A 24,354-nucleotide genomic window follows, 5' to 3' on the forward strand; every position below is an offset into this window, starting at 1 on the left:
ATAACTAAAAAAAGAAGGCTTAGTTAATTCTTTAAGAGCCAAAAATGTTATCCAACATGACTTACTGTGCTGCCCACCCCCACAGCAGATTTGGAAGTTACTGGCAACTTTTGGGTCATAGTAACATCTTCTGTTATTAAAAAGATTAAGTTTTAACTCTTGGCAAACAAATGCACTAATATTTGTAAAGCTTTCTTGTAAAATACTTTCACATACATTTTTTTTCTCAACACATAATATAAATATAAATTTGTTCCAAAGTGGAAGAACTTCTTTTTAGCTTCTCTTTGTCATAACTTCAAGAAGAGCTCCAGAGAAAGCCTGAGCCAGGACTCGTTACATAATTTATGAGATCTGTTGTAAAACGAAAATGCATAGTATGTTGTTAAAAAATTATTAAGACTTTCAAGAGGGTGATTGCAAAGCGCTAAACCAAGTGTGGGCCCTTCGGAGCTCAGCTGCCCAAGTGACTGCAAAACTCGCATGCCCAAGCAGCACCGTGCACCAGCTGACTGAAATCACGTAGGGTAGGAATAATGACAATTTGAGCAAGACCCTGATGTCTTCGAGTGACCAATATTGTTTATTATCTATATCAGGAGTATGTTGCCTCCCAGGGCTGTCCCACTGGTGTAGAAAAACACTTTTATGTTTTAAAAGAACACAAACAAAAAATGTACAGCCCTTAACACATGAGTAGATTCAGACCAGTAGTATCTGAGAAGATTTTGGTATTATGATGTAAGTTCTGTAAAGCGGTAATAATTAACCCCATCCTTCCAGGTCCAAGAGGATTGATTAGATTTACTCTTTTACTCAGATTTATACAAAAGAGAAAGAGAGAGAGAGAGAGAGAGAGCGCCAATGTTTTGTAAGGCCTCTTCTTGGTGACTAGAATATGAAACAAAATCTGAACTGTGACAGTCTCAGATTTTTAAATTTTTTTTTTAATTTATTCATTTTAGAACAGGGGGAGGGGAAGAGAGTGAGAGGAGAGAGAGAAGGGGGGGGGCAGGAAGCATCAACTCCCATATGTGCCTTGACCGGGCAAGCCCAGGGTTTTGAACCGGCGACCTCAGCATTTCCAGGTCGACGCTTTATCCACTGCGCCACCACAGGTCAGGCGACAGTCTCAGATTTTCCTACAGTGGTAGAAGGCACATTTCCACTTTTTTTTTTACCTGAACCTCTGATCCCATCCAGTGTGGTTGGGATTATGTTCTTTGGGGCCACCTGGAACTCAATCACACTTGCTTTACAGTCAGTGTATAATAGCAGACTTAGAGCCTTCAAGGCTGCAGGTGATGAAAACTTAGGTAAGCTGAGACTCCTGAGAGGATGGAGTGGTTTAGCCTCATTAAGCTTTTAAACTTCAGAAAAGCAGGGTTGATTTCAGCTTTAAAAAAAAAAATCAACTTTTCAGACCCAATTCCCTTGAGACTAATTGTAAACTTATTGAACGGTACAATTTACATAGTTCCGGATTTCTAGTTCCATATAAGCCATCACAGTAGTTGAAAGAAATAAAGAAATAATGTTTCATCGGTAAGGAGTTTAATTAACAATGGCATCTTCTACAGGGCAACAGGTATGTGGAGAAGGGATTCACAAGGACAGGTTTGTGTTTCTTCTTCCTTGAGGTTTTCTTAAGAAGGAAATTGTCACAATGATAGTGCAGTTCCCTTGCTGGTACATTGATTCTTTTTTTTTTTTTTTTTTTTTTTTCATTTGGGTCATGTGCAAAGAGAATGGTGTAGGGATGTGGATGCTTATAAGAGCAAGGTTTAATATGAATCTGTAATAAAAGGCAGAACCTTTTAAATATGTGAACAGGATAATGAACTGCCTTTGGGCCATGCACCACATTTCCCAGGAAGAAGATTCAGAGTCCCGGAAAGGGTGACCTCTTCCTAAGTCAATGAGTAAAGTATTTATCACTAGTGTTTACCTAAGCGAAGCAGAAGGTAAGGCAGTTACCTGGGCTTGTGACATGCAATCCCGTCTTTACTTTCTTAAGAGAAATCTTTTTCTGGTCAAATGTACTATTGAATGTGGTGTTCATACTAACCAAGAAAGAAGGAAAAAGGATGAGAGAAAAGTCACCTTTGATGGAGCTCTTTATGCCTCAGGCATTGTCCTAAGCCTGATCATACGTATTACTTAATATGTTAAGATTCATCAGCAATAAATATTTAATAGAAATTGAACAACAGAAAGAAATCAATAGCTTGGGTAAGAAAAAAAGAATTCAAGGAGAAAAGAAAGAATGATTAACAGGGAGACAAACTTTGTAAAGTCCCTTAAAGCTTAAAAAGTAGTTGTTTAAGCAGAGAAATAATTTCATGTGAAAACACTTACCAAATTTAATGGTAAGGTAAGAAGAAATGAGATCACATTAGAAAAATCAGAATATTCTTTTTCATCATGGTTATGGTCCTGCAAATTAATTCTTTCCTTGAGGAATGCAGAAGTGGCATTTATTTTAATAATTTAGTAGAATGAAGTTTAGATATGGTATTTATTCATAAACTGAAGAAACAAGCAATTTAATATGTCTCAAATCTTTAATTTTTGTGCTTTTTGTAGAAACATAACAGTAATGGAGGAAAGACCAGATTTTCCATTTAATTTTGTTAAATAACATGTATCCATGCACCTATGTTTTTATATTAATAGATTTTAAAAAGAAAAAAAAACCAACACTTCAAAATATTGTTTTATGCATTTAGCTTTCACTGACAATCAATCTGAAAAGAGTATGAAAGATATGGCCATTGAAAGGTTTAAACTGATGATAGATGTCACAAGCAGAAAACATGCCAAATATACCATGGAGAACAAGGAATGAAATTGACTTAAAAGCACTGTTTGATGAGCTCACCAAATACTCATCTAATGTGTTCCTACCTGCTGTACAGAGAGTGTATGAGGAATACAACTATTAATGTATTTGTCATAGTATGTGTTTCAAAGAACTTTATTACATATAATTTTTTACAGTGGAATGGTTGATTAAAGTTTCTGAATGCTAAAAATTAAGAAGAGAATCAAGCTCCAAACTCTATGAATGCATGAACAGATGGAACAACAAATTGATGTTTTTCTCTCTCTCTCTCTCCCTTCTTCTCTCTCTAAAATCAATTTAAAAACAGTTAAAATAAATAAATAATAACCTCCTGGACCCACAAACAACAGACCCCAATCAAATAAAATCTGATTATGTGTTCTTGACTCATTTGAAGTTGTGGATATATTGTCTAGTAGATAGCTATTCTTTCTTTGTGTACAAAGAGGATCAATTATAGTATGTTCAATTATAAGCTTGTTCTTCCTCCTCTTCCACCTCCTTCTCCTCATCTTCCTTTGTAATTTCAGGCCCTGGCATAAAGTAAGAGCTTGCAGAATGTTGGTAGTATAATTTGAATCAAGGAAACTATAAACAATGATCTTTTAAACTCATCATAATTCAGTGAAGTTGCAAATAAAGATTAAGATAAATAAGTGAGAAAGAGCATGTTATATTTCAGCATACATTATCTTCCTTGAGTCTTTTATGTCTTTCCTGAGTTTTTCTACAAAAACTATATAAAACGTAGGATATTTTATTTATTATTTGACAAAATTCCATGTGTTTTGCTTTTTCTTAAGGAAACATTCAATTGCTCTGGATATGGGAGTGGATTTTGTCCAGAGAATGAACGACCGCTGGGTGTCCGTGCCGCCATGTATTTGTTTATGGCAGGAGCCATATTCATCACCGTGTTTGGCAATCTTACCATGATAATTTCTGTTTCCTATTTCAAACAGCTTCACACACCAACTAACTTCCTCATCCTTTCCATGGCAGTCACTGATTTCCTCCTGGGGTTCACGATCATGCCGTACAGTATGATCCGATCGGTGGAGAACTGCTGGTATTTCGGGCTTACCTTTTGCAAAATTCATTATAGTTTTGACCTGATGCTTAGCATAACGTCCATCTTCCATCTTTGCTCAGTGGCCATTGACAGATTTTATGCTATCTGTTACCCTTTACGGTATTCCACCAAGATGACGATCCCAGTCATTAAACGGTTGCTACTTCTCTGCTGGTCGGTCCCTGGAGCATTTGCATTTGGGGTGGTCTTCTCAGAGGCCTATGCTGATGGAATAGAGGGTTATAATATCTTGGTCGCTTGTTCCAGTTCCTGCCCAGTGATGTTCAACAAGTTATGGGGGACCACCATGTTTGTGGCCGGTTTCTTCACTCCTGGGTCTGTGATGGTGGGGATTTATGGCAAAATTTTTGCAGTATCCAGAAAACATGCTCGTGCAATCAATAACTTAACAGAAAATCAAAATAATCAAATGAGGAAAGACAAAAAGGCAGCCAAAACTTTAGGAATTGTTATGGGTGTTTTCTTACTATGTTGGTTTCCCTGTTTCCTCACCATTTTATTGGATCCCTTTATGAACTTCTCTACTCCTGTAGTATTGTTTGATGCTCTGACATGGTTTGGCTATTTTAATTCGACATGTAATCCCTTAATATATGGTTTCTTCTATCCCTGGTTTCGCAGAGCACTTAAGTACATTTTGCTAGGTAAAGTTTTCAGTTCACATTTCCATAACACTAATTTATTTACTCAGAAAGAAGCTGAATAGACTTATTCTGTATGAGTGAATTAGAAAAAAAAGAAAAAAGAATGAAACTAAGAAGAATGAAATCGCTTAAAGCGTGTGTGTGTGTGTGTGTGTGTGTGTGTGTGTGTGTGTGTGTGTGTGTAGGGGGGTGATTTTAGCTATTACTGAAAGCTCTTAGTTACTAAGACGTGAGGGAGGGAAAAGATGAATCTTCTTTTTGAGCTAACAACCCCTTCTTTTCAGAGTGTGTTATATGCCCACTACTTCCAGATGGAGGAAAAAAGAATGGTAGGAAGGTGAAAAGAAGATGAGAAAAAAGCTAGGAATGAAATAAAGAGGACATGCCAAATCTTTTACACTATTCAGAACGAATCCAAACACACGCTTGGTATGAGGATCGCTACCCCCTTTCACCACAACACACACTTTGTGTGATGGGTCCATTTACTTTACCTTCTTCAGGGTCTGACCAGATGTATCTTGACACAACAATCACTAAAAATGAAAGGTATGTAAACATGGAATTAACAATTTCAAAAAGGCATATTCTGTCCGGAGTAAGCATTGGTTAGCTGAGAGTTATGCTTTGACTAGATTTTACTGCTGCGAAGTTAAATGTTTTTTAAATAAAAGAGGAAATGGAAACTGTGTAGCTGAGGCCACAGATTTAACCAATCTTTTCATTCATGTATCATCTGGATTCCAGCAATTTCTATTTTATTGGCAGGAGAATTCTATTCAGTGCCTTCTTTTCTTCCTAAAGCTCATACACATTTTGTATTGCTAATTGTTATCCTGATTTTTAATAAATTAAAATTATATACCCTAAAAGAGTTGTGTTCTAAACCCACCATTCCTTTTTTCTTAATATTTGTACATATATGTTTGAATAATAGAATAGTGAGAAAAGAAAACAAAGAAGAAAACTCATATTTATAGAGTGGGGAGGCTTCTGGGTAACTTTATATTATACTTGTCATTCAGTGCCTTTTTAACTATAAGTTGAGACCCATTGATAACTTGTAAAACTGACTTAGTGGTTGAGCAACCAGTGGTGTGCTGGTAAAGGTTTAACACCTGGCTCTGGGGAAAAAAAAGTCCTGAATTATAGAATTTGGTGATTTTCTTGGTATATATTAAAAATAATTTTCTTTTAGCTAATATCAAACTATAAATGTAATGTCAGCTGCCTCTCAAAATTTTTGAGATGTTAACTTATGCTTGCAAATGAGCATGAGTAGTCCCACATGTTACGACTGCCAATGAAAAGCAAACTAGACCAGATGAAAACAGATCATCTAAAATATATCTCTTGCATCGAGGGTAAATATTGCTTTATAAATTTTTTATTTTATTTATATATATGTATATGTTTTGTGTATGTGTTTTTGTCTATGTAAGTGAACTGTTTCACTGAATATTTAATTTCTTCATTTACAATATTTTAATGAATAAATTAAGTTTTTCTCTTTGTGAAAAAGTTTATGTAATTTCCCACAAACTTGCTTTGACCTAGTTTATTGCACAGATCAGAATTAATCAGTGCCCTTTCAGCTGTCAGCTTAAGTGTGAGTCTCACCCAGCTGCCCAAAGATGGGCCTGCACGTGTTGACTGGATGGTCCACTGTCCTCTCATCCACGCGGGGCGCTGATGTCTTGTCCCTCCCTGCTGCCTATAGGACACAGGTGCAATAGTGGCGCTTCTTTGAAATGGTAAAAAAGACTACAGTACAAAATTAACTGAAAAAAGATTTTTTCAAGAACAGAGAAATTAAAGCCAGGTGCTTTTTATGAAATCTAGTGTGGTATATTGGATACTGTTGAGTATTTTTCTGTAATTCTTCTAAATGAAATGGTTTTGTTTTAGTATTTAAACATGCATATACACATAAAGACTTTCTATTTTCCTTTTAAAAGACAAATAGCTAAAAAATGAGTAAAGTGGGTTTAAGCCTTACTGTAAAGTCGAATAATTTTTAATTAATGTTTACTAAATTTACCTCTCAATTCACTAATATATGTCTTTAGAAAATAAAACTTACTAGCTTGGTGTATGGTTGTCTGTTGACATTTATTGGGAAGAAATTTACGACTGTTCTTTCTACAGAATGACGATGTTTGTGATGGTGGTTTTTATTTATGCTGGTGCTTACAGATGAAATAAAAATGTATGAGTTTCTTATGATATTTCTCTCTTTGTATTAGAATCCTATTTGTACTTTTACCACATCGTTCAAATAAATTCTCTGTAAAGTACTGCTCATTTTCTTTGTATGGTTTGATGATATTTTTCTTTAGTTTCATACTGTAGCCATCCTGCCTTGTTAGCTAGTGAGTGAATGATCCAGCCTCCCAGGAACTTTCTGCCTTCCCTCGTTCACCCTCTTCTCACTTCCCAGAGTTAGTCATGTCTCCACTCCACCTACAGAAGTTTATAGGAAGTTAGAGTTAACAAAAATGTGTCCTAGGTTATACAACCAGTTAGAGAAGCAACACTGACTTCTCATGCAGTGTCATTTTCTGAACTAGTTTTATCACTTGGGCTTTTTTTCTGCTGTGTGTGTGTGTGTGTGTGTGTGTGTGTGTGTGTGTGTGTGTGAAACAGAAAGGGATAGATAAGGCCAGACAGATAGGAAGGGAGAGAGATGAGAAGCATCAATTCTTTTTTTTTTTTTTTTTTTTTTTTTTCCTGAAGCTGGAAACGGGGAGAGACAGTCAGACAGACTCCCGCATGCGCCCGACCGGGATCCACCCGGCACACCCACCAGGGGCGACGCTCTACCCACCAGGGGGCGATGCTCTGCCCCTCCGGGGCGTCGCTCTGTTGCAACCAGAGCCACTCTAGTGCCTGGGGCAGAGGCCAAGGAGCCATCCCCAGCGCCCGGGCCATCTTTGCTCCAATGGAGCCTCGGCTGCGGGAGGGGAAGAGAGAGACAGAGAGGAAGGAGAGGGGGAAGGGTGGAGAAGCAAATGGGCGCTTCTCCTATGTGCCCTGGCGGGTAATCGAACCCTGGACTCCTGCACGCCAGGCCGACGCTCTACCGCTGAGCCAGGGCCGAGAAGCATCAATTCTTTATTGCTGCAAGTTAGTTTCTCATTGATTGCTTTCTCATATGTACCTTGACTGGGGGGCTACAGCAGACTGAGTGACTCTTTGCTCAAGCCAGTGACCTTGGGGTCAAGCTGGTGAGCCTTGCTCAAACCAGATAAGCCCACACTCAAGCTGGAGACCTCAGGGTTTTGAACCTGGGTCCTCTGCATCCCAGTCCAATGCTCTATCCACTCTGCCACTGCCTGATCAGGCTTGCTTTTCTTTTTTTTTTTTAACTAAAAAGTTTTAATCCAACTGGTACCCATCACTGAAGCAAAAATAAACACTTCTCTTCCACCACAAAATGTTCTCATTACATTCTGGAATCAAACTGTGAACAGAAATTTTTTATGATTCAGATAATTGTTCCTCCTTTGGATATCAACCAACATTTAATTTATTCAGCCTACATATGTCTATGTATTTTTAATACTATATATATATAGAAGTTTTAGTATTTTAGTACCTCATCTACCTAGAGTGAAACCCAAGTGACTATGAAATCACTATCAATTGTTGCTCTTCATCTGGAAAAAATAAACTGAAAACTACTTGGGACATTAGAAATACAAAGAACATTTCAGTGTCCCCCAGGAAAGAGAGTTAAAAGAGCAATTCTGCTGAGGCTCTGCAGCGAGGTCCTCTCTTGGAGCTCTGGATCTGAGTTCTCTCCAGCTCCCTCGAGAGCAGAGACAAACTTATATGAATCAAACATCTTAGTCCTCAACACTATGCTTCTTAGAGGTTCCTGACCTCATGCTTACAGGCTACCAGAAGAGATGCAGTGATTCACAACTGACTTTTCAGGAGAGAGAAGGTATTGGGGTCAATAAAAAGAACTGGAAATATACTTTTTTTTATTTAATTTATTCTTTTTTTTTTCAAAATAATTGAACAGTGAGGATTAGATTTTTTTAAAAAAATTGTTACAAATAGGATGCAATAGAAAATATAGTAATTTTCTATTATTCACATTTATGTTCAAATAGAAAAACTTTAAAATATCCTTATTACATTTAATTTGATACACTATTTGTTGATATCTTCCCTTGCTGATCCTTGTTATATACTAACTCTACTGTCAGATACTACACATTTTATTTTTGGTATTTTTTTTCTCTCGCAAGCAGCATTTACTTTAGATATTCTGTTTCTCTTTGCTCCTCAGGTAATTCACTCATTTTAGACACAAAAAGTGCCCAAACTAAAAATTAACTTTCTCTATTGTCAAGAGCTGATTTTGAATTCAACGGGCATATATATATAATGTAGGCATCTTGCTAATAGTACATTTTGAGATGGATCTGAGATTTTACATTTCCCAAAACATTCCCAGAAGATGATGATGTGGCTATTCTAAGGACCATATCTTATTAACAAGGACTAGATGAGAGAAACTATCAGCAGATGATGCCATACACTTTCTTGTTGTCCAAATCAATCAGAAATGACTCATCCTGTAGTTGAGATGGTAAAGGGTGATGGGAGGTTTAGTGAAAAAGGAGTCAAAAGACCTGGATTATAATATTGGTTTCAGCATTTAGTAGCAATAGCTATCACATGACTTTAGTTATTTCATATACACGGAACAGCTGAGAGGATACAGTAGAAATAGACCTTTCTAGTAATTTAGCAATGTTAAGACACCCAGAATTTTTATTGCTGACTAGGTGTCATTTAAAATGCTGTTTTAAAGGGGTGTTATTAGCTACTTTCTAAGCAGCATTCACTGTTTTTTTTAAATATTTTTATCTTTCCCAATCAGATGTCTCTAATACCATGAGACTAGATGCCTGTGAATTGGTTTTGTGGTATTTTGAAATTAGTTTCTTTCTATTTAATTCAACTTAATTTATTTAATTTCCCACCACATGTACAGCTCTATGTTAAATATTTCAAAGGTTATATGGTTAACAGGATGTTATCTCAGTAACTGTAACTTGCTTGAGAAATTTATGGTTACGATTAAGATAAGGCAGTTTAGAAGGAGCGGTGCCAGAAGAAAGCAACAAAGGTGTTTGAAATCAAAGTCAGCCAGCAGACGAGGAAATGGCACCACCTAGCTCTAAGATCTTTGGCCTCCCCAATAGTATTATGAGATTAACTCTAACCGGGGGAGTCAAAAAAAGGTTTCAGAAAAGAAATGGTATGTGAGCTGAGCCTTGAAGTGGCCAGAGATGAAGAGACTGGCAATCAGTGGAGGAAAGGAGGCGGCTACATCACAGAGCGGGCATTTGCAGGACGATGTAGAAACCACTGTGGCCAGTAGAGGCTGGAGTATTGTAGACTGAAGGGAAGAAAGGCTACAACTAGGGTTTCCATGCAAACAGGTGCTGAAAGTTACATTTATATATAATATGCAAGATGGAGTTCTGATGTTCTAACTAAGGTGTATTGTCCCAGATTCTTTTCATTGTATCTACCAAAAAAGAAACACAAAACTACAGTCTGGAGCAAAAGTGGGTTTACAGTTGTTCATATGGAAAATAAAATAACTAATAATACAAGAATAAACACTGTTCCACTTACTCGCAACCATAAACATACTTTTGCCCCACCCTGTATGTGTAGTCTTGATAAAAAATTTCTTTCAGTCAGTATTTTTTGGCCCCCTCCTTCTATCACATTCTCTGATACTTAATTTTAGTAAAGATTCTTCTGCTAGTTTTCAAATAATACTATAGTTTATAGCTAATCACAACAATGATGTTTTGCTTCGGTTTTCATTTTTACTCTCTTTTCTGCCCCTGCTCTCTGAAATGGAAGTTGCTCTGCCTGTTCTCAGAGTGTATTTATTGTCATTTTCTTCCAGCTGCTTTTAAGAAGACAATGGTTTCATGTTGTCATCTCTGCCCACTGCTATGTGGCTTTGAAAAGGCTACTTACCAACTGTGAGCTCTTTGTAATAAATGTTATTTACAGGCCAGGTACTGTTTTTACTTTTTGCTGTCATGGTGTATAAATTAGTTTAGGTAGTGATAAAGTAGATTTATAGAAAAAAATCATTGTCTTCTGTTTATCTCAGTTTTCAGCAATACATGTGAATTCATTCAACTTATTGTCATAGGTAAAATGGCTTTGAAGTTCTCTTTGTTATCATAGTTTTTAAATATTTATTACCATCTATTTTAGATACTGCGGAATAACCAGAAAAGATACAACATAATGAATTTTCACAGATATCACACCTTAGCTTATCTTTTCTATTATACTACGTACACAATTTTCAAATTTGTACTAAGATACTACTCTAAATTTTGAAATTACTCATGAGATTCTACTGTCACTCTGCTGTTGTTTATTTAACAAATTTAATAAAAAAATTAATTCAAATTTTCTCTTTGCATAGAATTTGCTTTTAAAAGGCTGAGAATCATTTTAGAGCTTTGAAAACAGAATATTTACTTAAGACCTTATAGTTTAAGATCAATATTTAAATAGATTATATAGAAATTGACATTATCTTCTGACCTGTGGCAAGAGAGATGGGGCAATCATCATTGTTATTGTTAGTACCAGGTCTTTAAATAGGTACTGATTTTGGTAAGAAACTTGCTCCTACTTAGCACATCATAAGCAGGCATTCAGAAGTGGTCAAAGAGTATAGTTTGAAATTTTAAGTGGTTTTCTTAAGTAATTATATAATAAGCTAAAATACTTTGGACTTTAGCCTTAAATGCCAGAAACATGGGGCAATAAGATTTAAGGAGAAAAAGAAAGCACATTTGTGGGCATTATCCATATATATGGTCAAATAGAAAAACTTTAAAATTTTCTTATTACATTTAATTTGAATCAGTATGTTATACTATTTGTAGACAGTTTTCTTTGCTATCCTTCTAATCTGATGTTTTTTTCAATAAATAAAGAGAAAATTGTAATTTGAATTAATTTATATATATATATATATATATATATATATATATATATATATATATATATATATATATGTCTATTCATATAGAGAGAGGTGGCAATGGCAACTTCACCTGAATAGCTCAGTTCTATAGCAGGGAAACATGTTTTATAGCAATGGTGACACTTGTGTTACTTGGTGTCTGACAGATAGCATGTGAATATATTTGTCTTCTTTATTAGAACCATGGATTGTAGGCTCCTATTGTCTCCTCTGTCTTATATGCCATTTATATTTTAAGGCTATGAAAATTAGATTCTGAACCTAGAGTTTGCTGTTGGGCCAGCTCTTCCTCCTACTGAAAGAAATGTGTTCAGCCCAATGAAATTTCTCTTCAATAAGCTCTAGCTCCACGGTATAATCTTGCATGGAAAATCTGACTTGTAAATTTTTTTTAGTTGTAAATTTTTATGACTAGAGATACGCCAACCTTTTTATCAGTCAGTACTTGAAGTTGAAATGTGAGTGGGGAAATAAAAGATCCCAATGAGAAATTATTCATATTTTAACATTTTTAACATACCAAATGCCAATTTCATAGAGGCTATGTTTAACATAATAGATTACATGGAAGACTCAACAAAGAGCAAAATTAAAGGAAATACCATAATTCTTTCAAGAAAAGCAGGGAGGAAGATAAGATTAATACTAATGGCATAAAATATCTTTATTGACAACTTCCAAACTTATAAGCAGTTATGCAATAAAGGTTTTTTTTTTAAATCAGTTATTCAAAAATTAGAATATAGTTTTTAAATCTGGTTGGTATGGGCTTTGTTGAGTGCTTCCCAGATAGATGCCACACTTTTTATATATTATCACTCATCTCTAAATCAAATGTGTAATGTAGAATATACTGTCCTTAATGTATAAAGGAAAAACTGAGGGCTAGGGACACTTTCCCAAGGTAATAGAATTAGTAAATGATGGAACCAATAATGAACACAAATCTGCTCGATTTCAAAGCTATATTGTGGAATATAATTTTGCCAAGAGGTGGGAAATGCATCACTTAATACATCTCTATAAACATTCTATTGCAGGTATTCTCCAGTTCCAAAAATACATGAAATTTCTCTCATATTAATATAACTGTGTATAGTGAAAGATTTGACCTCAGGTTGAAATACCTCATAGAATCCTCCCAATCCTGAAAAACAAATTGAGCATTAACTTGTATGCAACACCCTTGTGAGGTTGTTTCAATATGTCATGGCTGTGATTATTAAGGATATATGGGCAATTGAGGTGTGGCAGAGATTCTTGGGTTATACTATACTTTAATTGCATCTGTCTTCATTGACTTAAATACTATACAAGTTTAATAGAAAGTCTGTGATCTCCAAAATAGTTTTTTCTTTCATTTTTGAGAGAACGTAAGTTTCAACTGGAAAAAAAAATTCCCAAGTCCTGTAAGTGGTAGGTAAGGTGCTAAGCATTAAATGAGGGACTGAGAAAAACTTATAACTGCATTTTAACACATTCATAAAACACTGAAGCAGCTCTTGGGTCACTGTTGCTACCACTACCCAAGTGCAGCTTTTTTTCTTTTACCATTGAAGCTCTCCCTGGACTCAGCATCTTCAGTTCTCTTCTCACTAGCCTAAGGGATCAGTAGAATATGTCTAGAACAAATCTCTCAGCTCTGCTGGTCTAAGTGCTATTCTAGGTTATTTAATAGAAGCATCAGAAGCAATTTAATACCAAAAGGTATTATCAACAACTGTGTTCCTTGAACTAATTCATTCATTGAGAGTAAAATTTAAAACATATTGAAACAACTGCTTTTATTGAAACAATGTAGATTTTTAAAAGAGTAGCCATAATTTGCCATTTGTTTATATATGTATTACTTCAAAGTAAGTATCTAGTGTCTATTACAAGTACAAACTAAGGTACTGAGAATCTAGTGGTGAACAAGATAGACAAGATCTTTGACTTGTGCTAGTATATCAAAAAGACATTTCTGTGACCAACAAAAGTCTCATGAGATCTGATTGGCCCCAGTCTGTAGTATGAAATTTGTGATCTTACAAGTCACTCAGGGATGGGGTATGTAACTTGTCTCCACTAGTTACAATCTCAGATAAATGAGAAGATTCAGGGAATATAGGTATGGGAATGATGAGGAGATGAAAGAGTAGAGAGTAAAGAAGCTATAAAGCATTGACCCGTGTGCATGGTTTGGACCATAAGTATACGATTTTCTGTATATTTCAATAGTCATGTACTACTTATAACTCTTAAGACATCTTTAGGGCCTGATCAGGTAGTGGCACAGTGGATAGAGCATTAAACTGGGACACGGAGGACCCAGGTTCGAAACCCCTAGGTCGCCAGCTTGAGCACAGGCCCATCCGGCTTGAGTGCGTGCTCACTAGCTTGAGTGCGGGGTTGCTAGATTGAGCATGGGATTGTAGACATGACCCTATGGTTGCTGGTTTGAGCCCAAAGGTTTCTGGCTTGAGCCCAAGGTTGCTGGCTTGAGTAAGGGGTCACTTGCTCTGCTGTAGTCCCCCACTCCTGGTCAAGGCACATATACGAGAGCAATCAATGAACAACTAAGGTGCGGCAACAAAGAATTGATACTTCTCATCTCTCTCCCTTTCTGTCTGTCTGTCCTTATCTGTCCCTGTCTCTGTCTCTTTCTCTATCACAAAAAAAAGACATTTTTAGGGTTTTTACAAATAAATATTTTAAATTATTAAAAGAAGCCATAAAGAAAAACACATTTATTTCACTTAGCTTTCATGTATTAAGTATTTTTATTGTGAAAGAGGTGCTAGCTTATTCTACCTCAAAGACATTTCTCGGAAAGCGGTTGGTCAAGGAGAAAATAGATAAAAAATATTTTTAGAAAAACAAAACAGCATTATTGAGGTATCATTGATAAACAAAGAGCTGCACAATTGTACCTATTCAAACACCTGTGATAACATCATCACAATTAAATTAATAGACACGCCCAATACTCTCCAAAGTTTTCTTGTGCCCCTACATTTTGTATGTGTGTAGACAGAACACTTAACTCATGTTAACAAAACTTGTTGTGCACACTACCATATTAACTGGAGGCATGACATTGCACAGCAGCTCTCTTGAACTTACTCATCTAACGAAAGTGAGATTTTATGCCTATTGAACAAACTGCCTATTTCCCTCACACCCCCAGATCCTGATACCCACTGTTATATTCTCTGTTTCTATGAGTTTGAGTATATTAGATATGTCATATAAGTGAAATAAACTCTTGAAAAACTTCCAGTACATTACCAAGAGTAGAACAGTCATTATATAAACCCATGTTGTGTGTGTGTGTGTAAAGACGTAAAGAGATAAAACAGGAAAAATAAGCAGAGCTGAGATCTTTTATTTTCTAATGCAGCAAATATCTCAGAAAGCAAGCACAGCTGCTATACTGAACTATTTAAGTAAATTATAGTTGAAATGAATTAATACAAGTAAATTTGAACTTTCTTGTACTATTAGGAGCTGAAATTTGCTGGATTTATTTTAAGAAGAGAAGAAACACTGCTTCACTTTCCTAGAAAAGAGTTTGTAAAGACAAAACACGATGGATCTCATTTATATTCCTGAAGACTTATCCAGTTGTCCAAAGTATGGAAATAAATCCTGTCCTCCCACCAACCGCCCTTTTCATGTCCGAATGATAATGTACTTGGTTATGAGTGGAGCCATGGTTATCACTGTCTTCGGCAACTTGGTTATAATAATTTCCATATCACATTTCAGACAGCTTCACTCTCCCACAAATTTTCTGATCCTGTCCATGGCAACCACGGACTTTCTGCTGGGTTTTGTCATTATGCCATACAGCATGGTGCGATCCATAGAGAGCTGCTGGTATTTTGGGGATGACTTCTGTAAATTTCATGCCAGTTTTGACATGATGCTAAGCCTGACCTCCATTTTCCATCTCTGTTCCATTGCTATTGACCGATTTTATGCTGTGTGTCACCCTTTACACTATACAACCACAATGACCACCTCCATGATCAAACGACTGCTGGCATTTTGCTGGTCGGCCCCAGCTCTTTTCTCTTTCGGTTTAGTTTTATCAGAGGCCAATGTTGCGGGTATGCAGAGCTATGAGATTCTTGTTGCTTGCTTCAATTTCTGTGCACTTACTTTTAACAAATTTTGGGGGACAATATTGTTTACTACGTGTTTCTTTACTCCTGGCTCCATCATGGTTGGTATTTATAGCAAAATTTTTATTGTTTCCAAACGACATGCTCGAGTTATCAGCAACATGCCTGCAAACACAAAGAGGGAAATGAAAAAAACCCTCTCTAAGAAAAAAGAAAAGAAAGCAACTAAGACCCTTGCTATAATAATGGGGGTGTTTCTAGCTTGCTGGCTGCCTTGTTTTCTTGCTGTTTTGATCGACCCATATTTAGGCTATTCCACTCCCATAATGATACTTGATCTTTTAGTGTGGCTTGGGTATTTCAATTCCACTTGCAACCCCCTCATTCATGGTTTCTTTTATCCATGGTTTCGGAAAGCTCTCATGTACATGGTATCAGGGAAAATATTTAGCTCCCATTCAGAAATTGCAAATCTGTTTCTTGAAACACATTAATAAAAAGGCCATTAGAAAAGTGAATAGAATATTGAAAATGAGACTATTATTATTTTTACTGGAAGCACATACCTTGCATGCCCCAGATCACGACCAATACTATTTTATTAAATTTCAGTAATCTAGATAAGTGTCTTATAACCTGCATGCAGTATCTTTGATCAGCCAATCAGCCAATCATTTATTAATTGTCAACACTCACCTCTGACTGGTAAAGAAAATGTACAAAAAGAAATATAAAACGTAGTTCAGAATAGGTTGGTCTCATTTTATACACATGAAACAATTAAAGATCAATATAAGAATAAAGAAAATAAAGTGCTAATTGGTTCAATTGGTTTGGTTTCTCTCTGATTCTCCTCTAAGAATTCAGCAAAGGAAAGATCATTGTGACCTGTGAATTCATAAAAGTGTGACGTAGACTGCTCTTCACTATTGACTAGCAGTCGCCTTATCCTCTGGCTAGGGAGTATTATTCACCATCATTATATACATTATTCAGTTATTTCCTAAAGCTTATTAGAAAGAGCTGCTCATGGGAGAAGCAGTTGATTACAAATCATCACATGAAATTTCAGCCTTTATCCTTATGATTTTTTACTTCATGGTCTACATTTGAAACGACTTCTTGTTTTTTCCTGTCTCTAGTTTCTTAACCTGCATAGTGTGTCTACACCACTGGCCACTTTCTCTGAAATTTGCCTGGGGTCCCACCAAATAAATTTTATCCACACCACAATATCTATGATTTAAGTCAGATCATTGACATTCGGCTAAAGTCTTTGCAGTTATTTTTCTGTGAGACATTAAGAGACAAACAGAACTTCTTTTTTGTTTGTTTATTTTTAATTTGATAGATTGGGACACCCAGGAGTGCATGTAACAATCATGACCTCATCCATTTATGCCTGGGATCGAGTTGTGGGAGGGAGAGAAAGAAGAGGAGGAGAGCAGACTGGTCCTGAATCCAAGTTCAGCTTTAGGTTTATGGAGAGTGAGGGGCGGTGCAGTGAGGCAGAGTGGAATAAGATGAGTGCTTTGAAATGCTTTCGGTGTAAAGAATGAATAATAAGAGAACAGGCATGGGTTTGAGAAGCATGGGTAGGAGGTTGTGTCTCATATGTCCAGATGGAAGGTGATGGTAGCTTAGACTGGGGACATGCTGATGGAATGGGGGAAGCTGTCAGTCACCAAATGCTCAATAGGCAAAACCAGTAGGACTTGGCTTGGTAATTTATCAGTTCCTGAGGGTGGTAAAAGTGCACTTCCAGGGGTGATTTATATGTTCCTGATTTGTGCAATAGGAGGGGTAGTCCATAGGAAACTTGAGGAAAAAATGAGTTTTTTCTAGGGCATGCTGGGTATTTGAGACTTCTTAGTAATATTAACTACATAATTGGATTTAATGGCCAGAGCTCAGAAAGTCATATGGTAGAAATGAATTTGCAGGTACTGGCCCATAGGTGACATTTGAAGGAGAGGGCATGGAACATTACTCAGCCATAAGAAATGATGACATAGTGCCATTTACGACCAAATGGATGGACCCTGAGAATATAATGCTAAATGAAGTAAACAAATCAGAAAAAACTAAGAACTATATGATTTCACACATTGGTGGGATATAAAACTGAGACTTATGGACATAGAGAAAAGTGAATTAGTTTCCAGAGAGAGGGAGTCAAGATGGGCAAATATACAACAATGAAAAATGATTTGACTTTGGGTGTGAGGCACACAACACAATCAACAGCTCAAACGCTTTAGAGATGTTTACTTGAGGCCAGGCCTGTGGTGGCACAGTGGATAAAGTGTTGACCTGGAATGCTGTGGTCACTGGTTCAAAACCTCAGTCTTGGTCAAGGCACATATGAGAAGTAACTACTGTGAGTTGATGCTTCCCACTCCTTTCCACAATTTCTCTCTCTCTATCCTCTCTGTAAAAAAAAAAAAAAAAAAAAAATTAGGTTATGACTGCAAAAGTGATGTTTACTTGAACCTGTGTGTTCTTATGGATCAATGTCACCCTATTAAATTTAATTTCTAAATGAGAATAAAGGAAAAGAAATGGGGAAGAATGACTAGCTTTGAGGAGGTTCCACATTTAGTAGCCAGGTAGAGAAAAAAAATGGTGATAGAAGGAGCCTTAAGTTGAGATGGGGAACATATAATAGAATATGCAGATAATGTATTACAGAATTTTTCTCCTGAAACCAATATAATTTTATTAAGCAATGTCACCCCAATGAATTCAATTAAAAAGAAAAAAAATTCTGCTTTAGGTTAAACTTTGAATAGAAAGTTTTAATTTTTTGCTTCTTCCTGCTGTCTTTCTTCGAAGCCCTTTTCTCCACATACCCTGACACCCATGTCCTAGGTCCAGCTATGGGAACCTACCCAGACTCAACTGGGGTCTGGAAGGACAATATGATTCTGTAAGGACTCCCACTCTTTAGCACCATTATAGTTTCATTCCCTGTACTTGTTAGCAGAAAAGCAAATGTACCTAATAAATGCACCATTTAGGTATTTTTGTGTTTACCAAAAGATATTTACTATTCCATTTTAACTGCTGGCCCTGTGGGGAACATTTTAGGCTGTCAGGAAGTGGTATGAGGGTGAGGGAGTCACTGGCAGGCTCTTCCTTCCCGAGAGTCTTAGAACACCATGGTCAGCCCCCCATCAGGCCTCTTTCTTCACAGTGAGGACATTAACAATGGCGTGCCCACTTCAGCAGTGACAGATACTTCATGGCTAGTGGTCCTTCTAGTACTTTTGGCTTCCTCTCATTTGAAAAGTCTCATTTGGTTCTCTATTTCTGAATGATTTTTTTACTCTAAAAATTTCATGGGGCGTCTGTTAGAAAAAAGTTATTCATGACACGTACTAAAGATGATAGAACAGACTTTATTAAAGGGGGTGTCTATTGTGGGTTTTTTGTAGTAAGAGAGAGAGATTAGACTCTACCAACTCCATCAAGGTCAAATGGGAATTTACACACAAGAAACAAATAGGGGAACCCCCCCAATTTATGTTTAAATAATGACAGTCTCTCCTCATATGCTTTCTTAACTAAGTGGACCAATCTATCTAACAGTAATTTAGAACAACAATGGCCATTGTAGGGAACCTTTGAAGTGCTTTTCTTAGAACCAAACTGAACAATAAAAGCTCCAACATTTGCAAAACTGAATGAAACATCTATTTCGACCTTTTTTTTTAAAGCCTTTCAAATATTACCAGGGATCTGAAGTTGCCTCTTTGTGAAATAAGCTTTTAAAATGAATTGAAACAAACAAACTTTTAAAGAAAGATAAATAGCTTCTGAACTCACTGTTTGAAAACATTCAGGATATGGTAATAAGTGGAGAGCATTTATTGAATTTGAACTAAATTATCTATCTCCTTTCCACCATCCCTTCCTTCCTTCTTTCTTCTCTCGTCTTTCCCCCCCTTTCTTATTGTCATTCTTCTCCTCTTTGGCCTTGGGTGAGTCTAGTCCATGTTGTCCCTTAGAAGTTACAGGATGATAACACATGATAGATACATCACCCCAGAGCCAATTCTCTGATGATTTGCTGTGATCTCTTTGCTGGCAGCACACTGAAGGTTGTTAAAGGACACACCTGTCCAAAGCAGAACACAGGTAATGCAGCCTCAGGAGGCATATTTTGTGTATAAATCCTGATGCCAGAAGCCTGCCTGTGAGAGTTTGGACCTAAATACATTTTCTGAGAGGAAGTCAGCAGAGGAGAGCGCGCTGGAGTATAATACTCATTTGCATGGTAAGAAACTTGAGCACAACAGATAAGTCACCTTTCAGTGGTTTTAACTCCAAAATATAAATTAGCCAAACAAATTTGGGGAAACCAAAAGAGACTCTAGTAAGAGAGAAAAAATATCGAATAACTTTATCTTCTATTTATTTATTTTTTCATGGTGAAAGAAATCACATTTAAAGTACTGATATATAAAAACTAATATGGATTTTTTTTTAAATCACTGAAATTCCAAAGAGGAATGAGAGGAAGACTTATAGCAGAGGTTCTTAAATCTAATCCATTAGTAGCCGCTTTTACCTCAGAACTTACTGTAAAATTGAGCTATAGTAAAACAAGATAAAAACATTATTTTCAGAGAAACAGTCTCAGAGGTGGAATGTTTGAGCTGTGTAGCCAGTAAGAGAAGAAAAATCATTCTAGATAAAACATGTATGGTGTCTTCTTTTAATTTTTCAATTTTTTACAATATGTTATTAAGCTTGTTTAATGTATTCCTTCTTATTTAAAGGAACTATATATGCATTAATAAAAATTTAGGTATTTAAATTAAAATTATTATGTAATTATTTTTTCTTGAAATTCTGAGGAACTTTTAGATTTTCAAAATTATTATTTCAGAATACTTGTCTTTATTTTTATTATGTAATCTTTCTTTTGTACAGAACGAAATTGGAACTAAAAAACAATGCAATCTTTGCTCCTCTCCAGAATTGTTAGCAAATGTTCATTTTTAGTTCCTGACAAAAATATTTAATACTTTTCTATGCTTTCATTAGGCGATTGTTTGCAATGTTGTTGTTCATTAGGTTCTTTGTTATAAAGCTATTGGTAAAAAGAAAAAAAGTGTAACAATATCCCATGATAAAAGTGAGATGTCAAACAGGGTTTAACTTCATTTTGTTTTATTAAATTAATATTGTGTGTGTGTGTGTGAAGGTGAATCATCAACAACAGCAAGAGTTTCTACTCAGTGGAGTTTTTAAATAACAAACAAACCCCCAACTGAATTTATTATCATTTTTAATTATATTTTGCTTTTCAATTAGAGTTGACTTATATTATATTAGTTTCAGGTGTATACCCCAGTAATGAGACATCCTAAGTAATCATCCTGATAAACTTGTACCCATCTGACACCATACATAGTTATCAGAATATTGACTATATTCTCTATGCTGTGCTTTACATCCCATGACTATTCTGTAACAACCAATTTGTATTTCTTAATCACTTCATCTTTTTCACCCACCCCCTTTCCCCCTTCCCATCTGGCAACCCCCAAAATGTTCTCTGTATCTATGAGTCTGTTTCTGTTTTGCTTATTCATTTATTTTGTTTCCTAGATTCAATTATTGAGATATATATATGTATTTATTGCCATTTTATTTTCATATTTTTATTATTTTTTTCTTCTTAAAGTTGACCCTTTAATATTTTATGTAATACTGGTTTGGTGGTCATAAACTCCTTTAGCTTTTTCTTGTCTGGGAAGCTTGTTATATGTTTTTCAATTCTAAATAATAGCTATTCTGGGTGGCGTAATCTTGGTTGTAGGTTCTTTTCATCACTTTGAATATTTCTTGCCACTCCCTTCTCATCTGCAAAGTTTCTGTGAAAAATCAGTTGACAGTCTCATTGGAGCTCCTTTGTAGGTAACTAATTGCTTTTCTCTTGCTGCTTTTAAGATTCTCTGTCTTTAACCTTTGGCATTTGGTGTGGGTCTCTTTGGGTTCATCTTGTTTGGGACTCTGCACTTCCTGAACTTGTATGTCTATTTTCTTCACCAGGTTAGGGAAGGTTTGTGTCATTATTTTTTCAAATAAGTTTTCTCTTTCTTGCTGTCTCTCTTCTCCTTTCTGGCATCCCCACGATGCAAATATTCGTAAACTTGAAGTTGTTTCAGAGGCTCCTTACACTATACTCATTTAAATTTTTTTTTTTATTTTTGCTGTTTTGATAGGATGTTTTTTACTTCCTCCTATTCCAAATTATTGATTTGATTTTTGGTTTCATCTACTCTACTGTTGATTCCCTGTAAATTATTTTTCATTTCAGTTAATGTCTCCTACATTTCTGACTGTTTGTTTGTTTGTTTTTTATGGTTTCCATGTCCTGTGGGTGGGCCCCTGCACAGCTGATCCTCCAGGGTGGTCACAGCTAGTCCTTGAAACCAATCAACCTGAGGATGAATCTCTATCATTGACATGTTGACAACTATCAAGTTTCAATGACAACAAAAGGGTGTACACAGCCCACATGTGGGAGGGGGTGCAGGAACCTGGAGTGCCCAACTCTGGTGAGTAGGGAAGCTATGTCACTGGACCTATAGAACACCTACTACACAAGGCCACTGTACCAAGCCCAGGAGACTTAGCAGCTCTACCTGATACATAGAAACAAACATAAGGAGGTTGCCAAAATGAGGAGACAAAGAAACATGTTCCAAATGAAAGAACAGAACGAAACTCCAAAAAAAAAAAAAGGAACTAAACAAAATGGAGAGAAGCAATCCACTAGTTAAGAGAATGTGTTCAATGAACTTAGTAAGAATTTCAACAGCATAAGAAAAACATCCCAACTGCATTTAATTTCATGGTAACCCCTTTTAATAACACAGCAGTAGCCTAACAGTCATATTGGCATTTTCTTATTTTTTTTTTATAATTTTTGGTCAAAAGTATAAGATAAGGGCTTAAAAATATTACCTTTGACATCTGAACAATTTATCCATGTAATCACTTTTAAATAAATACGTGTGTCTTACTCTTTCTTTTCATCTTAATCTAATGTTTAGAGATTTAAATATTTCCATAATATAGATAACATACATCAGATATAAAAATAATATTAATTTTAGCAGTTGTTTTATGTCATGTTTTCATATAAACAAAATAAAAAAGTAAAAATCCACTTACAAACCTAAGAAATCAAATAATATCAATCCTTTTAGTGATTATGTTTTCAAAAATGAAACTTTAAACTCCAGAAATTATACCATGGAGTATGAAAAACTGCACTATTTTATGTGAGGAATGCTATGTCTATGTATATACAGTGATAAATACTTAAGTAATTCTTTAGTAATTGGTACATAGCTTTAAAGATTATTTTTAAAAAACATGAAAAATAATTAAATAAAAATTTTAATTTATAAAAACAAGGATGATAAAAGACAGAATAAATTAAAGTTATTAAAGAAGGAAATTAGTTGCTTAAGATTTTACTACATTCAGAATCTAAGAACTTAGAAACCAAAGTGATATGTAATAAAACAATTTGTGCTATGTTTCAAAATTAATAGACTACAGTTTATAAAACAGTTAAATGTGTATTTGTCTTTATATTTTACTTCTCTATGTTTTGATTATCAAACTCATCTCAGTGACATAATTTTGATTATCACAATTAAAATAGATCTAAATAAAAATGCTAATCTGAGAAATTAAATTACTATATCCCGAGCAAATAAAAAAATGTTATACTGTTAAGATTTCAACTAAAATACATTGGAAAGAATTGCTAAGCCATAGTAGCAAATACTGTAAACATTATTTTTAAAGGTACTTATATTGTTATTAATGTCATTTCCAAGTAAATATGTCAGAACGTGCTTGTGGGTTTGTTTTCTCAGTGGACCAGGAAGTTTTCATCTATTTTCAGGCCAAAGTCCATTTCTCCAACCTGGCCTTAGATCTCACTAATGCTTGTCATTGGTCATCAGAGTTACACAGCCAGTCTCGGCACTGGAAAAACTTATCAAACCCATGTCATACTCTGGGTGAGTCATTCCCATTAATTCCACATTTTAAAGACAACAGCCTAAATATATAATATAAAGTGACAGATTAAACAGTGAGCATGCCTATTTGTCAAATTTGTTCCCAATGTGAGATTTGCAATCTCTGGACAAGATTACCTTAACCTGAATTTTAATCATAAAATTGCTACTAAATAAAAAAGGGATAACCCTCTAGTTTTTACAGAATCTATCCTTCAAAATATTTCCCCTTTTATTTTGATATTATCTATATATAATCTTATAGGCATTAGCATATTTCTAGTTTACTGTACCATATAGTCTCTAACTTCTAAAAACTGTATTGTTTATGCTGAAGAGAAAAATCTCTCCTTAATTGAATATATTGTGTGCATTAATCAGCAGGATCCAAAGCAGTGTTCCTCATCATTAAAGAATCCAACCTGGGATTGAAAATGCAGCTAGCTGGGCCTCCCTGAAAAGTTGCCAATGATTCTAATTCTTTTTGCTTCCTTTCACAGCAAGCAGAGGAACACAATATTTCTGCAAAAGAATCATAGAACACAAGGGACTAAGACA

General features: G+C 35.6%; 2 protein-coding genes across 2 annotated transcripts; both read left to right on the forward strand.

Annotated features, from left to right (window-relative positions):
- The first annotated feature begins 3,688 nt into the window (after positions 1–3,688).
- LOC136397202 (trace amine-associated receptor 2) lies at positions 3,689–5,720 on the forward strand. The gene has a single exon (XM_066371771.1). The coding sequence runs from the start codon at positions 3,724–3,726 to the stop codon at positions 4,642–4,644; it is 921 nt and encodes a 306-aa protein (XP_066227868.1). The 5' UTR covers positions 3,689–3,723; the 3' UTR covers positions 4,645–5,720.
- Positions 5,721–8,485: 2,765 nt separating this feature from the next.
- LOC136397203 (trace amine-associated receptor 3) lies at positions 8,486–16,421 on the forward strand. Its single transcript, XM_066371772.1, has 2 exons — positions 8,486–8,531; positions 15,120–16,421. The coding sequence occupies exon 2, from the start codon at positions 15,205–15,207 to the stop codon at positions 16,234–16,236; it is 1,032 nt and encodes a 343-aa protein (XP_066227869.1). The 5' UTR covers positions 8,486–8,531; positions 15,120–15,204; the 3' UTR covers positions 16,237–16,421.
- Positions 16,422–24,354: the final 7,933 nt, after the last annotated feature.

The sequence above is a fragment of the Saccopteryx leptura genome, chromosome 3, assembly GCF_036850995.1.
Source record: "Saccopteryx leptura isolate mSacLep1 chromosome 3, mSacLep1_pri_phased_curated, whole genome shotgun sequence".
NCBI lineage: Eukaryota > Metazoa > Chordata > Mammalia > Chiroptera > Emballonuridae > Saccopteryx > Saccopteryx leptura.

What these genes read in the sequence shown, in the direction of transcription:
- LOC136397202 (XM_066371771.1), top strand. Translation starts at nt 3,724, where the DNA reads ATGTATTTGTTTATGGCAGGAGCCATATTCATCACCGTGTTTGGCAAT.
- LOC136397203 (XM_066371772.1), top strand. Translation starts at nt 15,205, where the DNA reads ATGGATCTCATTTATATTCCTGAAGACTTATCCAGTTGTCCAAAGTAT.